The sequence below is a fragment of the Etheostoma spectabile genome, chromosome 8, assembly GCF_008692095.1.
Source record: "Etheostoma spectabile isolate EspeVRDwgs_2016 chromosome 8, UIUC_Espe_1.0, whole genome shotgun sequence".
In the NCBI taxonomy this organism is placed as follows: domain Eukaryota; kingdom Metazoa; phylum Chordata; class Actinopteri; order Perciformes; family Percidae; genus Etheostoma; species Etheostoma spectabile.
In genome coordinates this window covers 7,531,959-7,548,901 of record NC_045740.1, presented here as the reverse complement: position 1 = coordinate 7,548,901, position 16,943 = coordinate 7,531,959, and the positions used below count along the sequence as shown (strand labels likewise).

The 16,943-nt window shown below is 39.0% G+C and overlaps 2 protein-coding genes across 2 annotated transcripts; one reads left to right on the top strand and one right to left on the bottom strand.

Annotated features, from left to right (window-relative positions):
• Positions 1-1,533: 1,533 nt before the first annotated feature.
• On the bottom strand, positions 1,534-5,621 carry si:dkeyp-73b11.8 (inter-alpha-trypsin inhibitor). Its single transcript, XM_032524233.1, has 6 exons — positions 5,377-5,621; positions 4,080-4,271; positions 3,301-3,477; positions 3,096-3,140; positions 2,848-2,926; positions 1,534-2,730 (listed from the first exon to the last, which is right to left on the bottom strand). Exons 1-6 carry the CDS (start codon positions 5,441-5,443, stop codon positions 2,640-2,642), a joined length of 651 nt encoding a protein of 216 aa, XP_032380124.1. The 5' UTR covers positions 5,444-5,621; the 3' UTR covers positions 1,534-2,639.
• A 1,078-nt stretch (positions 5,622-6,699) lies between these two features.
• Positions 6,700-16,941, top strand: ca12 (carbonic anhydrase XII). The gene is made up of 9 exons (XM_032524225.1): positions 6,700-7,126; positions 7,473-7,493; positions 11,159-11,338; positions 12,421-12,563; positions 14,452-14,547; positions 14,617-14,680; positions 14,820-14,977; positions 15,105-15,231; positions 15,816-16,941. The coding sequence occupies exons 1-9, from the start codon at positions 7,063-7,065 to the stop codon at positions 16,466-16,468; spliced, it is 1,506 nt and encodes a 501-aa protein (XP_032380116.1). The 5' UTR covers positions 6,700-7,062; the 3' UTR covers positions 16,469-16,941.
• Positions 16,942-16,943: the final 2 nt, after the last annotated feature.

Genomic DNA, 16,943 nt, shown 5'->3' with positions numbered 1-16,943 from the left:
CCACACACAGGCAGTTAACGAAAGACACACCTAGACCTACCAAACGAGCGAAAACATCATGGATGTATTACGGAAAACTTTCTCACACCATAGGCCTACTCATGGATGTATATAAGTAACGTTTTGAGGAAACGTCGTTCAATCCAAAAGACGTAGCAAACTGGGCAAACATTTTTAGATTGAATGTGTAAGCCAATCAGAAAAGTGTAGGGCGGGTCAATAGGCCTATTGCAACAATTAGGCCCTACTTATGGGTGCAGGCGATGAATTGTGAGTTCAAAGTGAGTTCAATGATATAACAGAGAAATTGTTTAACCATAAGGATACATTATAATTAGCCTATATCAATGTTAAGTGCTTAACGCTTACTGGCATGGGCAATTTTAGACCATTTTTAGGGGGCTCAAGTCCTAACCCCAACCCCTAACCCCCTCTACCCACACACAGACACACTTAAAATTATAATAATAAAAAACTTTTTTTAATCAATTTTGGTGCTTCAAGTTAGAGTTGCAAACTTGTTAGTGACAGACCATACACAATTACAGTTCAAAGGGCTTGAAACAGGTTTAATATCCTGTGTGCTATGCACGGGTTACCCAGTCCAACCAGACTCCTGTCTTTGGCTGAGTCTCTACCTAATCTGTCTGAGGGAGAGCAGGAGTGCAGTTGTGAAGTTTAATGTTAGAAGAAGTTGGTAATTTCATGGCGCAGATTAGAACCCAAATTAAAATGTAAGCAACTAAAATTGCTGAATTTTAGATCATTGTGTCAAATTTCTCTTTCTTAATGTGACTTATAAAGTGTCTGGTTTAGTTCCATTATATTGTTAATAGTGTCAAAAAAGTTACCTGACGTTGTTCAGAAGATAGCTCAGAGATTCTGGGTTAATGAAATAACTGATTTAGCGGGGTGGTTGACACTTTTGCTAGGCACTGTATCCGTGTCACATTCTCATTAGGGGCAGAGCCCCCCTAAAGGTCGGATCATAGAATCGCTCCTGCTTTCTGGAACACTGGACCCCTCAGCTGAGACGGTAACACTTGACCTGCAACACCATGATTTGCTTTTAATGTTGTAGGCCTAATTGGACAAGTGTTTGGTTGTACAAATAAGAAAGTTACTTTTATAATCTCAATATTCGAATGGTAACAATTCTTTTGGCATCAGGACATCAGCAGACAACTGACATTAATTATTATTCACGTACGAGTTAAGATGGTTGACTTGAATATTTTGCATTTATCCAACAATGAGTATTTTAAAGCGAGTCTGAGAGCAATATGACGCATTTAAAAAGCAATGTTCTCCATTTTGAGTACGATAAACCTTCATTTTACTCCCATGTGATTACTTCTACAATGAGAAAATGGACATAAACAGATGTCATGAAGACTTCACAGAATGCCTGGACATTCTTTTAATCATCAAATCAATGATAATTATCAAATATGTTATGAATATGTACATCACCTACAGCGAAAAACAAAAAATGGAACTCCACCAAATTTCCCATAAAGTAAGACATTCCAGTGATTATTCAAAACTGCTTTTATTTCCCAAATACAAAGCACAAGCATTTGATAATACAGTAACACATTTTAGGATAAATGTGAGAAAATGTGAAAGTTTGTTTTTGACACTTTTTTTGTTGAGTTGTTTACAGCCTAAAACAAAATATTCACAAAGGATGAGCAGGTCAACATAATTATAGTGTGCAGTAGGCATCACTTCACAAACAGTTCTAAAAATATGAGTTTTGAACTGGTACGTGCCTACAGAAGACTTCAGACAGTTTTCACCAAATCTTTGAGCCAGGTGATGTTGAGATATAACTTATATTTTGGAAACATTGCAACAGTTACACTGAGACCTCATTGTCAAAAGCATTTCAGGTAATTGTGCACAAGCAGATGAGTACCTGAACTTGTAATGATGCAGTTCTACTCCTGTTTGAGTGTTTGTCAGGAAAAAACATGGACTTGCTTCTAATGTAAAAATATTTCCCTAAAGTTTTGATTTGTTTGTTTTTAGGCCAGCATTTAACAATGAATTTCATTAATAATTGATCTGCTGACTGAATTCATTGTATCAAATTTGTGAGAACGACAATCACAATTTCATGGATCCCAAAGGTTTTTGTCCAACCAATAGTCCAAAACCCAATATATTCAGTTTACTATCACATTAGGAAATAAAAGCAGAAATCCTCACAACTGAAAAGCTGGAACAAAGAAAACATTTGCCATTTTTCCTGGAAAAATGACTTGAAGAAATAATTAATTAATTATCAAAATAGTTGCTGAAAAATCAACTAAACAATGAATTGACTAATCGTTTCAGCTCTGGCATTTTTTGATTACACTTTGACTGATCAGATTTAATTGGGGTTGCGAAATGAAAATACATGATAAAGCTCCAAAGAAAAAATACAAGAAACATTACTTTGGACATGATGTAAGTTAAACAAACTAGTAAACTGAACAAAATTGTAGTTATTACATGTCAGTTAAAAAATCTGAACTGAACATAAATGTTGTAATCGCTTGATAAGTTTTGTATCAAGACTAGTAGAGTTAATAATAATACAAAACCCAGCTGATAAAAACTCCACATATTGCTATTGAGGTGACAGCTTTCTATGCCATTTCAATCCCCTTGTCCTGAAGAGGTGTGCCAGACTGGGGGTCTTTACTTTTCCCTGCTGCATTCTTCTTGGGGCTCTTTTTCCTAAAGAAGTATATTAAGATAAATTACAGGAGAGTCATTAACTGTAAGTAATGTAATTGTTTTTTTTTTGTTTTTTTTAATGTAAAACAAAAGACAAAGAAAAGTTGTCTTACTCACTTTGACTGAACGGTCAAGACAATCACAGTTGTTAAGACGGCGGCAATAATGACTGCAAGCAGAACTCCACAGATGATTGCTGTTTTGAGGACAGATTGGTAGGATTCATGTCAGTAGATACTAAATTCAAACAAAGTGTAAAACAACATTTTTATGCAGATAGTTGCAATCAGTTGGAGCCTGTGTAAAACCCAGCTTGAGCTAAAGCAAACCCAACTATAACAGGGACCTGTTGTGTGTCTACTGACCAATAGGAGTATCTGGCTCCTCCTCCTCATCTTCCTCGCGATCATCTTAGAACCAAAACAGTTAACATCAGCATGTTGCAAAACAAATGATTGTATCAAATTTTAATACAGACTCATTTGTTTCAAAACATGCATTAACATATTGATGTATTAACATGCACAATTATCCGCAACTGTGTACATAAGACAACAGATTAGTGCTCACCATGGATGCCAGCACAGGTGGAGTTGCAGCTGCCTTGGTCAAAAAATCTGTTTCCGTTTCCGATGCATCCAGTCCAAAGGAATTTTTTGCATTTGTCATGAACAGAATCGTAGTAGTATCTCAGTAACTGAGCACTGCATTTACCTGCGGCCTTTTTGAAGTGGCAAGCTTTGGACACTGAAGAGAAAACATCATGCTCATTAGAACCATTGATATCAGGGCAGTTTATCAAAGTCTCAGGTGTATTCATTCACATTTTCATCTGTCATAAGTAGTCCTGCTCTTTCACCACTTGGTGGCGTATTGCTAACACTCATGCTGGCACTGTCTTTCCTGTAGCCTCTGAACAAATAAAGTCAAACAGGTGGACAAAGTAAAACTCGACAGTATCTGGGTCTATTAAATTGGCACGCAAAAAAGCATTGGTATTGATACCATGTATTTTACGTCATTTAATAAACCTGCCTTTTTTCATACAATTATAATCTGGTTAAAGCAGATCTCAAGAAGCCACCCCTACCACTCTCTTTCAGTTGCAACCTAGAGGCTTGATGATGGTGTAGTGTTTCCTTTTATGGTCCTTTACGCCATAAAACTTCACCTCATTAGCCATTTCATGTTCCAAAGTCCTTACAACAGCCAGGAAGTACAGATTTCTTTGACTGGGTTCATCTTTTAGGCGGTCTTTGAAGTTACAGTAGACATTTTGCATATTTAAAACAGAGTTAATGGTGAATACAGACAAATTGTTACATTACTAGTGTTCAAAACTATCTTACCATCCGTGGGGTAGATATTCTCTGCATCGGTGGAACAGTTTCTTATGCACTCTCTTTCATTTTGAAAACGGTTGGCATTTCCTCCCATGCCTTTATATAGGAAAGGATTGCACACACCCTGCTCATGGTCATAATACAGAGCAAAGGTGAAGCTTGTGCCTTCACCTTCATCATACTGCAAATTACAGTAATCTGTTGGATGATAAAAAAAAAAAAAATTACACTGTTGGTTAGATACCTTTTATCTGCAAAACTTGACGCACTGGTTTTTAGCACAGTATTGGGGTCGGAAAACTATTGGCCACAGAGAAAGCTGGTGAGGTGACTATTGCCATAGGTGTTTCACTGGAAATCATCAGCACAAAACTAATATTTAACTAACCTCATCACCAGATACCCACTCCCTCTTTTTATGATGGCAATAAAAAGTGTCATTCATTTATGGTGCATTGTTAGTCCCGCCCTTTGTAGATTTCACAAAAGGGAAGTGGTTTCAAATGATTCTTTTGAGATTAGACTTTTTAACCCAAAAATACACTTGATTTTGGAGGGAGACTAACTAACTGGGTATTCCTGGATGCTCGAAATGTGTGCTTCTCCAAACTCACAACTGTGACATGAGATGAAGCTGCAGGTGCTGCTCATCATGCTCAGACTCAGACAGAAATGATCTCACTGTTTAAAAGTGTGAAATTATAGAGAAAGGAATTATCCAGTCAGCTTGACACAATCGTTAGCAGTGTGTAAATAACATTTCCAGGAGAGTAAATGTCCGGTAATACCAACTGTTCTTCTTCTTTGGTCAAAGCTAAGGACAATCATTGTTGACTTGGTGCATTGTTGACAAAAAAAAGGCAAAATACAATTATATTCTGCTGAGAGATGCAGGCTAGACTTACTGCATATAATGCCCTGAAACATTTTCACAACACTTTTTGTTCATCAAGTCTATTGATTTTTTGTTTTTGCAGACATCCCTTTTATTGTATATGATTCAGCCTAGTTCTTTTAATCTTACGACAACGTAACGCCATGATGCTGTGAAAGGACTGACGGTAAAACTTCTTCTTGATTCACTTTCAGTTGAAACTAAATAATTACATTTAAGTAAAACACATTGTCAATCATATTCTAGATACGTAAAACCCAATAATTTTGCAGTAGTTTAAAAACGAAAACAGCAATTCAAATAGCTAACGCATTTTTCACTAAAGATGAGCCTGTGTAATCAATAGTAAACCTCTGTCCTAAACTGTTGATTACGGTTTTAAATTAAGAAGAAAACAGTTTGATGTACCTGGAGGATTCGTGTGGCTGACGTTGAATGTAGCAAATGCAATCCCCAACAACAACAGGTGCTTCATCTTGCTGCTTGTCTTTGTCCTCTCTTTGCTGGAATGAGTGAGGGTTGTAAACTACAGTGGGAGTGGGTTGTGCTCATTGACCTTTGGACTGACATTTCCCTAATGGTGTTAATTGCAATCAAAACAAAAGTTAACAGCAGGGATAGACATCTTCCTCTTTTTTATTACTTTATGACCTAAGTGTTTCTATATGCTATATTAGGGCATAACTACTTACATATAGGCTACAGATCAATATGCAATAGTATGTAATAGTATTGCTTTGTTCGGTGTCTTGTTTGAAATACCTCACGCCTCATTCAGGGAACATTCAGACTGCAGTTAAACATGATACCTGCACAGAGGCAAAATACACAAATTAGCATAGATTGGCATGTCAGCCAACAGTTGCATTGTAGATTGTTTATAGGTTATTTTTTTTGTCATTTTATGGAGCATGTTGAGATGTTATGCATCAAAACTGAGATTACCTGCATGAAGTAATTTAAATGACTGCAAATACAACCAAGAGAGCATGTTTAAAAAATTAAAATCCTCCTGCCATAGAGTTAGCTCAGGAAGTTACTGTATCCTCTTATTTTGGCTGAAATAACTCTGCTTTATTCTCGCATTGTAAGGCTTTCATCTTTAATGTGTAATAGCCTAATCCTCATCATGAGCCAGGTTAAAAGAAAGAAACTAATTTTATTTATTTAGTCTTCTGTGTCTTCAAAGAGTATGAAGTAAGATAGATAGATAGATAGAATAGTTGTTGCTTCTAATTTTGATTGAAGTTTCCTCATTGCACTTGTAAAAGTTGCATAAATAGCCAACCATGATTGGCTGTAATGTAAAATCATGCTTGTATCTTAAATTAAGATAAAATTTTAAGATAAAATTTCCCCCTTAAGATGATGAATGTAAAGACAAATTCGCAAAATGCATAATTTGGCTCAGTGAAGCTTAAAGGGAAGTAAGCTATCAAAAACACGTGTTTGAGTGGAGGGTGGCTCAAATAAATTCTACATAAAACTAAATGTATCAGTGTGTATGATTTAACTTTGACTTTTGGACCAGAGCAATTACACAACCCAACCTTTTAACTTGGAGAAACATTTAACATGCATTTAACAGTGTTTGAGAGGGGGAACTTTATGAATGTCATATTTTCACAGTCAAACCATTTTGCTAAAGGGTTATATATTTTGATAGTTTCGCACAAACAGGTCGCTACTTTGTAGTGTGCAGGTCTTATAGAGACCACCTCACCTGTCAAGATATGGTCAACACATCTGTCATCTGTCACAGAATAAGATGGCTCGCATATTTCTGTGTAACACCGTCGCACGTGCTTGCCTCACAGTTTCCCGCATCTTTCGTCCGCCGGCAGCTCGAGCCCTAAATAAGTGACTTCGCTTGGATGCGGACGCCGCCGTTGAGCTGTCACTTTCCGGTGACCAAACAACTCTGGAGGTTGGTTATGTTGTTGCTCTGACGTCAGCGTGAGCGACAATGGAGATGACAACACCAGTAGAGCCTATAAAAGTCGGTTTGAAGGCTGGTGTTCTAGTGCTCCAAGCTTCTGCTTTGCACCGGGTTAACATCAGACTACTGCATGAGGGAGGGCTGGGGGGATCAACATGCACTTTCTGAGTTTCACACCCATCGTCTTACTACAGCTGACTTTCCTCTCTGTACTGCATGGTAAGTGTAAAATATAGTCTGGGATGCAGTTTTAGATTATGTATTAAGTAGAAAGAAGAAAACGTTTGGGCCATTTTAACACTTTGCAAGCTCTTGAGCAGAAAAGATGCTTTATCCTGCATGGCAGGTGTCTCCATCCACCTGCTGCGCAAACTCTTTCTAAGGAATGAGAGAGACACTTGTTTCTGAGATGAAATGTCTGTTCTAAATAAATGTTGTTGTTTTTTTAATTTATAAAATGACTATTATGCTGCATCCTGTAACATGTGTGGAAGTGTAGGCTAGATATTCTAATATATTTGCATGTACAGTGGGAACAAATGTTTTTTTTTCCTGTCTTTTTCAGGTCACAAATGGACATACAGTGGTAAGTTATATTATATTTTCCACATAATTTGTCAATAGTCGATCATAAAATGGATATAGCTATATATCTGGATACATTTACACATTTGGTGCAATCCCAGTCCATGTGCACGTATTAGGTCTTGATCACTCACAGTAGCACACCCTTGAACCAGCATTAACCAAGTAAGTGTTAGAATTCAATTTGATGCAGCGCTCTGATTGGCAATAACTGGGAGTCAGAGAAGATGCTAATGCTGTGTTGCCCCACGGCAGTGCTTAAAGCTGACAATGCCACATGAGACCAAAGTGATGACAGCAATGCTTTCCGATTAAGAGGAAAACTCCTCTTTGACCTTCTTTGACTTTCATAGACAACCAGCACTGATATCCCCCCGTCCCTTCATGTTATCATAGAGTTCATTACAGACTCTGTAATTACATTTTATAAGTGGCTGACTGCCTTTGTCTCATGCCTTAAGGTCTGTGGGCAACCATAGCTATCTCTGTGCTCAGAGCATGACCTCTCGTCATTGTGTCACTGCTTCTTGAAGGTCTGTCACATTTAGGGAATGAATGTTAAACCAACAAGTAGGCAGGTGAAGCAAGTCAGTACAATTGTCTTAACTATTTCTTTAGACAAATATTAAAACACACTTTTGAACACTGGAATCATTGGTCAAACCAACTGTCCTCTTTTCAACATACATTTATAGTGTGCACATCCTTTCAAAAACACACCAAGGATAAATAGGAAAATAGTAACTTCCCCACACAGTAATTCATGGTAAAATAATTATAGTTGGAGGAAATTATACTTATTCATTTCAAACTTCTAAGAGCTGATCTACTCTGTATTTAATTACAGCGTTTGCTTGGCATTAATGGGAAAATGGCCCTTTGATTCTACTTACACACCTGTTAATCTCCTTCCTGTGGAAATTTGGAAAATTGAAACAACACCTTATCAAACAATGGAAAAAAGATTAGGAAAATGTATAATGTATGTGTTAGTACAGGGGAATACCTCGATGTGGTGGCAAAAGAAATGATTCATCCTTTGCTGTACTTTGCCTAAGTTGTGTAAATATAAACACTTGGATCCTTCCACAAATGCATACAGTGCATGATACTTAACAAAATACAGTAACCAAACACTCAGAAACCTGTGCTATTTTAATGATAACAAATTAACTCAGAGTAAAAGTAGGAAGGTTTTTGATGACTACTGAGGAAAGAAATGTAATATATATATATATATATATATATATTATAATATATATATATAAGCCTTCGAAGTGCAGCGTGGTGGATTTCATCCTCAGTTACAGTCAAACCCTCAAGATGCCTTGTCATAGTAGTCAGTAGTCTTGGGGCTGCTAGCAGTTTCTGGTGACGGGGCACGGCTGAGTCATACGATTTATCTCCACCTCAACACTCCACCCTCTGCCAGAGGACAAAAAAGTAAACCTTTACATGGGAGTACAATAATAATGTTGATGATGATTACTGTAGTTTTCTCACCCTGCTCTACTATTGTTTTTTTAATATAACAATTGATGTTATGTTGAACCATTTACTTAGCCAATACAAATGTTATATAACATTATTTTTTACATGAGAAAGGTCCCATATATACAGTACGTTATGCCAAAGACTACCAAGGGACCACTGAAGGCCATTCTTAACGGGCAGAGTGGCTTTAACCCTCATGTTGTCCTTGGGTCAAATATGACCCCTTTTCAGTAAAAAATAATTTTGGCGCACAAAAAGGGCCATCAAAATAAGCGCTGAAAATGTCAACAATAAAAATATCAAAAAACTTTGACAAAAACATTTAAAAAAGTGTCATTCATTCGTATTTCATGGTTGACGGGAAGACAACACAAGGGTTAATTAAAATAGCAAATTAAGTGGACACTGAATAATTATTGTGACGGAGGTAACAGAAGGACTCAAATGCAAAGCTCAAATAATGAATAAGTTTATTGTAGTGCAAAATGGGAAGTGGGGAGGTAGACGCCAGGGACAGGGAAGTGCTGACGGGAAAGCTGGGGAGCCTTTCCCGAGTGCTCTCTCCCACTAGGCTAGTGGGAGAGAGCACTCGGGAAAGGCCCAGCCACAGTGGGAGACCCGGGGGCGAGGAACCGAGGGGAAGACACCGGGGCTGGAAGCTGGTACGGAGACAGGCTGAGGGAGGGAGACCGAGGGAGGAAGCCAGCTGACCGGAGACAAGATTCAGGAGTGGCGGTGAAGACTACGAGAGAAATAACAGAAAAGGTAATAGAACTCGGAGAAAGACCAGGTATTTAAAAAAATAAAAATAAAATAAAAATAAAAAAGAGCGTACGAGGTTCACCAAGGTAGCAGAAGCAACGATTAAACGAGGAGTGGTCGGAGAGCCGGAGTTGATAAACTGTGGTTATTTGCAGATGGCAGGCAGGTGCGAGCGGCGGGAACAGGGGATCAGAGATGGGATGCAGGTGTGTGAAGTCAGCTGGCTTCAGCAGGAGAGGTAGTAAGGGAAAAACAAGGCCGGATAGCAGAAAACTCTGAAAAATAGAAAACAAAACAAAAACTCACGGCCAGCCGACCCCAACCACAACAATTATAGCCACAAGAGTAACTTTCTTCCTTCTTACAGTGAGGGTTTGCCTAGATTGAACTTTGCTAGACACAAGTATTCCGTGATTTCACAGCTTCACGTCATGCCTTTTGGCATGTGTTGTACAATAAATCCACATTTGTCTGGGAACTGGCAGTCAGGGCTGGGGCAGGCCTCATGCTGCATCATCCATATTTAACCTCATGCTGGCATATGGTTAATGGTGGATTTTTGTTTAATGAATTCTGGATAGATAATAAATCAGTGGCAAATACGCAGAAGGGATGAGAGCTCTGGTACGTTCAGAGCCTTTTGTGCCATTTTCTATTTAGCTACAATGATGGTATTTGAGATTTGATAGGGTTCATTCATTGCAAACCCTGAGCCTCACTCTATACTGAGCACCATGTTTGAAAAGCTCTGCATGGATCCTCACACTTCAGTCAATATACTGAATAAACATATCAGAAATCAAGAGCTTCCCAAATTTATTTTCTTCTGCATCATTTCTCATTAAAAAATATTTTTCTCTCTTGTATGATCTCCAAGGACATTGCCTCTGCAGACATACCATGGAGAGATGCCCTCATGCAGCTGAGGTCACTTTGTCAACTTCATGACTTTAACTGCAAATGTGGCAGTTTCTGGTGTCCTGTGCTTTATAGAAACCTCTCATTTGGAAAGAGACAGCATTCTCACTGTCTCTCCCCACAAACAACAGCCTGGTTCTGCTTTAGAAAGGGACCAAGAGTGGAGCCACGGGCCTCTCCCATGCCGCCTTGTGCATAGATAATAATACTACACTTTGATTACAGATAAAATTCTCTATAGGCCAAGGACAAGCCCTGGCCCTCTTTGGATCCATACTCTATTCAACCTTACACTGGGACACGCTCTGCTCATTTAACCTTTAAAATGGAACCATTAACATTTAAAAAGTCATGCATTGTATCCCTGCCAGTGCCAGTGAATGAAGGATTAGAATATATTTAGTAAAACCATGTGCAGCATATTAAAATAGTAAAAATTAAACATTTTTATAAGTGTTTCATTGGCAATCCTTTATATTGCTGCTGTTGCAGGGCCAGACGGAGAGCACCACTGGGCTAACCATTATCCATATTGTGGTGCAGCTTTTCAATCTCCAATAGACATCAGGTCAGAGCTGCTAAGGTTCGACCCAACTTTGCGTCCAATTGAGACTCAAAACTACAACCTGTCGCTCAATGAGCAGCTTACACTTGGAAATAATGGACATTCTGGTGAGTATATATCATCAGTGTTGTCAACAAAATACATTAAAGTACAGTATGTCAAAATAAGTATTTAAAAAAAACACATCTATTTATTAACTAAGCAACTATTTTTCAAATCAAAGTGATGCACTAGTCAGTGTATTCATTGGATATGGTCCCACATAAATGTGGTGGTGTCTGTTCTCGCTGTAAAGACCTAATTTATGGGTCAACCTAAAATAAGTGATAGGAGGATCTTCTGCCACAGCAATTTTCCAAAATCACTCTCTTATTATCTTAGCTGCCCTTCCAGCCAAAGAAAGAGCTCCATGTTTTGTCTGGGGAAATATGAACAGAGATTAGTCATCTGTTCTCCCTTGCTGAGTCTGATGCACCTTAACAAAAGAAACCAGCTTAGGTTTAGTGTCTGATATCTGTACATAACACAGTCTTACATTTATTTGCCAAATATAGCAATAAGAACATAAACAACTGTGCCCAAGTGCCACAGAAAAAAGTTTAGACAAATGAATATGATTATTCCACCAAATTATAGTTTGTTGAGTGATTTGGTTTTGTTTGAAGAGTTTGAGGACATTTCAGTCAGAGAAAAGTGAGGTTGTTTGAACTGTGGCACTAAACCGCAGCGCTGGCGTCATTTGTTTCTTACATGTTACATTATGCATGATGTACAAATTGCTGTATATGTGAAATTTTAGTGGCAATTCCGAACAATGCATGTAATGTCTGCCTTGTGTTATTAAACTGTTGTTTAAATTACATATGCAAAAACCACCAGCGAAATGCTTATGTGTGCATGCCTGATGTAGCTCAAGCATCAGCATGATGTGTGTCTGAAATAAGCTGACAGAGGTTTTTCACTTGTAATCATTGGTCACACTGACGAACACGCGAAAAGTGCCCTGCATCATTTCAGCATAAACTAAACGTAGTTACACAGCTTTTGTAAAAGGACAGCACAGAGTGGACTATGCTGGCTTTCTCGTTTTAGATAAAATTGATGTTTTTTGATACCCTGATGTTAACTGAAGTAACCCCCTACCATGCTGTGTTATGTGTGGTGGCGTGTCATGTCTTTTGAAACGCAGTGCAAATATCACTGCCCTCTAAGATGCACATCTCCAGCCTGCCTCATCGTTACACTGCAGCTCAACTTCATTTCCACTGGGGCTCCTCCAGCAGACCTGCAGGCTCTGAACACACGGTGAACAGTAAGCAGTGTGCAGCAGAGGTAAACAAAGCAAACAGCTCTTCTTGCTACCCACTATTATTGGAAAAGACGCTGGTGGACAATTCCAAGATAAATCACTTAATATAACACTCCATGCCATTTTGCGTGAGTACTTTAAGGACATTTTGCAAATAATACTTAACTTAATGTATTTTTAAGTGTAACATTTTAAATTATAAGATCTTGTCAGTTATCAGTGATTAAGCAGGACTTTCACGTGTGTGCAACGTCAGGTGACAGCCTCTCTGACACCAGACAAATGATGTAATACTTTATGGCTTAAACATTTGACATTTGACTGACAGATGAATCGGAGACACTGATTCTCTTCAAGGCTTACAGACGTGGCTTAAGCTCAAATACGCTGCATCAGCATATCACTGTTCCAGTTCCTTGACACCGTGGCAGGCGTTCAGTTGACATCCAGTCAGACAGTTTCAGACCATGCTTATTATGCCTCTTTTACTTCCACTATTGTGTGATGGACTGTAAAGTCCAATTGACTGGTTGATGTATGACTTAGATCATACATCAAATAAGCTTATTTTATCATTTAGTTGCACAAACACTAAAAGGCAAGGACATAATTCTAGTCAGCCTTGGGATGTACAGTATGACAGTGTGTCTTATTTCTGCAGGGTTTAAGGAGATTAGAGGGCCAGACTAGTATATGCTTTGGTTTTCAACCACCTCAGGAAAAGAGTCAGTGCTATTAAACGTATCAAGCCCTGTAAGCAGTTTTTCACACACTAGTTTGCTCTGTTTACTTTAGTACTCAAAGCAAGCAGACAGTAAAGTTTAAAAGTAAGAGTCTCTTTTATGATATAAACCAAAATTGAATACTTTTTAAATATAATTTGGTGTCTAGTTACAGTGGGTAGAAGCTGAAATGTTTACAACCTGTGTGCTTTTATGTGACCATGCCCACGTTGATGCACAGCCACATGTAAGTTGCTGTGGTTTGACCTGAAGTTCTGAGTGGACACGTCGAGAACATGCATCTTTTCAAGTCTCTCCAGACTCCAGAACCACAGTTCCTTGATGACATGTTTTTTGGAGGGATGGAATGATGAGAAATGGAACATTTCCCCAGAAATAGTTCAAATGTCTACCTTAACAAAGGCTGAAAATACAATTTTTTCACATTTCCAATGTTTCTCATGTGCTTGTGTCATAGACACACTACCCGCTATCCACAATCCAATGCATCTACGGTGCATGGAACAGGTGTAATAACCTTAAATCCTAGTGTTTGTTATAGTACTTTATAAAGCATTGTCCAAAGTGTTTAAGATAAGATAATTTGTTTATTAGTCCCCAATGGGGAAATTACTGTACTGCACTCTGTGTACATACTTTTTGTTAGTACTCACACACAGGCCTGAAATACACACACATGCTCAGGACCTATACATGCACTATACATGGAGAGATGTCAGAGTGAGTGGGCTGCCAGCTGAACCAGCCCCCTGAGCGCCCCAGCGCCCTTGCTCAAGGGCACCTGGCAGTGCCCAGGAGGTAAAGTGGCATCTCTCCAGCCACCAATCCACACTCCCAACTTTTTGGGTCCATACGGGGATTTGAACCAGTGACCCTCCGGTTCCCAACCCAACTCCCTATGGACTGAGCTACTGCCACCCCCTTATGAACGTCAGTTTCTGACGTTTCCAAAAAATAGTGTGAGAGTGATCTACATCAAATAATCCAGACTCTTTCCAACATATCTGATGTCTATGTTACCACTTTTCTTTCTCCTTGGATGTAATAAAGGAACAAATCCCATTTTACAACCAATCATCTCAAGGTTTTGACTTTTGCAACTACATGCTATTTTAGTATTTTTTGTTTCTTCCACAGGGTCTTTTCTTATTTCTCTTTTCTTTCACAGATGCATGTAGTGCACTTCAATTCAGACAAGTATCCCAATATGTCCTCAGCTTTAGACAAATCTGATGGCCTGGCTGTGTTGGGTGTCCTGATTGAGGTGAGACGTTGAGGGGGGTGGGGGCAAATTTGTGTGGATCAGAACCATCTAACTATGTTTGTCATACAGGTTGGAGAGTTCAATCCGGCCTTTGAACAGTTTCTGAAGTTCATCAATGGTGTCAAATACAGGGGTAAGTCTAAAGTGATGATTGTATTTTGTTTTGCCCCAACTGAAAACAAGAAAAAACAAGTAATGCGTGTAAGTAGTGAACAATATCAGCTCTAATTCTATCTGGGTTTTGGGGTTACAAATGACTTCTGCTCTGGCAGATCAGAAAGTCCAGGTGCCCGGTTTCAACATTAGAGCACTGCTGCCTGCACGTTTGGATGAGTATTACCGCTATGACGGGTCACTGACGACTCCTCCATGCTATCCCAGTGTCCTGTGGACAGTGTTCAGGAATCATGTCACAATATCTCGCAAACAGGTACTTGATTGATTTTGTAGTAATTTTAATATGATCTGCCCCTTTAAATGTAATCTTTATTTGTGTGTTGGTGAGGAAAAATGCAGATCTGTGCATAACATGCTTTTGTTTTGTTGTGTCTTCTTAGTTTATGACCCTGGCAACATCCATCTACTCCTCCCATGCCCAGGAGTCAGCCCCCGTGTCTCTGAATGGCAACTACAGGAAACCACAGCTCGCAGACAGCCGAGTTGTGCTAGTATCTTTTAAGGAGGGTAAGTATGGTCTTCGAAGTGGGCTTGCTTTAATCTTTGGGAATGACTGCAAAGTTTGCTTTAACATGGCAAAAGGACACGTTTGAATGACGTATGGACATTATTTCAGGGCTTGTCACATTTAGTTTGCTTTCATGTTGTCTTCCTTAATCATCTTTAAAGTTGATTGACATTGATGAGCTTTTAGGAAAGTAGGCCATCTTTTAAACAACAAATTAACTGTACCCTCTGACATATTGAGAGTCTGTATTTAGTCCTCCTTTAAAGGCTTTTATGTGGTTGACTGGTTTACCACTCTGTATGGTATTTAGCTCCATATTGAGTATGAATCTGCATGTTTTTGTCATTTTCAAAGCTTCCTTCTCAGAGCTTTGCTTTTCTAATGGCACGTTTTGACACGTCATGTGGAATCCTCTGCTTTAATCTTTGACGAGGTGCATTTAGCAGGCGATGGTTTGTGCTTTTAGTTTATTGCTACAAGCAGGGCTGTTGCATGCTGGCCGTGAAGTCCCAAAGTCGTTCCAAGAAATATCCCAAAGGCTGGGATGTTTAACAAGCTGTGATTGGCTGTGTGTCTGACGCAGGCAGAGGACTGCAAGATACTCTTACAGTGACATCTCCACTCACTAGAAAGAAAATTGTTCAGCAACTACTGGTTGGTGACCTAGCAGACTTGGCTGATGAAGGGCTCTATCAACTCCTTCCAAGTGGCGCAGAGAAGCTTCATGCTGGCAAGAAGAAAGACCTCAAGAACCAACAGAGTAAGACTTTGGCCAAATCCAAACAACAAACGCTGAATCCGTCCCTGTGGAAGAAGAGCCAGACCAAGCCCTCTGTGGGAATGTTCGGGCTGGCTGAAGACTCTCTGTGCTACGTCTCACTGGAGCAGAACGTTCTCCATCAGCTCAAACTGTCTCATGCTCAGAACAAGCTGGTTGAGGCTTTAAGAGATAAAGTTTTCCCTGAGCTCAACCTCAAGAGCTACCTGGACTGTAAGTCAGACTTAGCACTCCCCACTATCAGACACATTCTTCGTGGACGGCCAACTGATGAGGCTTTAGAGTTAGAACACTCACTGACAAAAGCCTTGATGAATAAGAGAAAGACTTCCACATCAATCAAGCAAAATGTGCCAGTGACAAAGTATGGCAGTTTCTCCCCTGCTACTGTTCCCAGGAAACCACACATTCTGGGTTATCCACATCCTTGGCTTTTGCCAATGGAGTGGGAAGACTAGAGAGATTTTTGAAATAGTTGCGACTCACATTATGTCACTTTCTGTAGCCGACATCAGTTACGTGTCCCACAACGAAAGACTTGTTTTCAAGTCAGTGCTTTAAGCAGATTCTATAACGTTAAGCCAACATCAGTATGTAGATTTTTGGATCTTGATGCCTGCTTTTATAATTTTACATTCTACATATAGTAAAAAAAATGTATGGCAAAATTATTAATAGCGTTCTACTGTACGCCACGTTCTGTTGTATAATATGGTTGTTTTGGAGCTATACTAGTAATTACTTTCTTGTACAATATAGAGATGCAGCTAAACCAAAAGAATTTTCAAGAGCTTAAGAGCTTTTTTTTACATCCTCTCATCTGTTGCAATTTGTTCTTCTGTTCAAAAATGCCATTTACAACAAATTAAGATAAGAAACAGCTACTGTACAAAGGGGACTATTTTCAATAAAAGCATTTTACACAAAGTGATT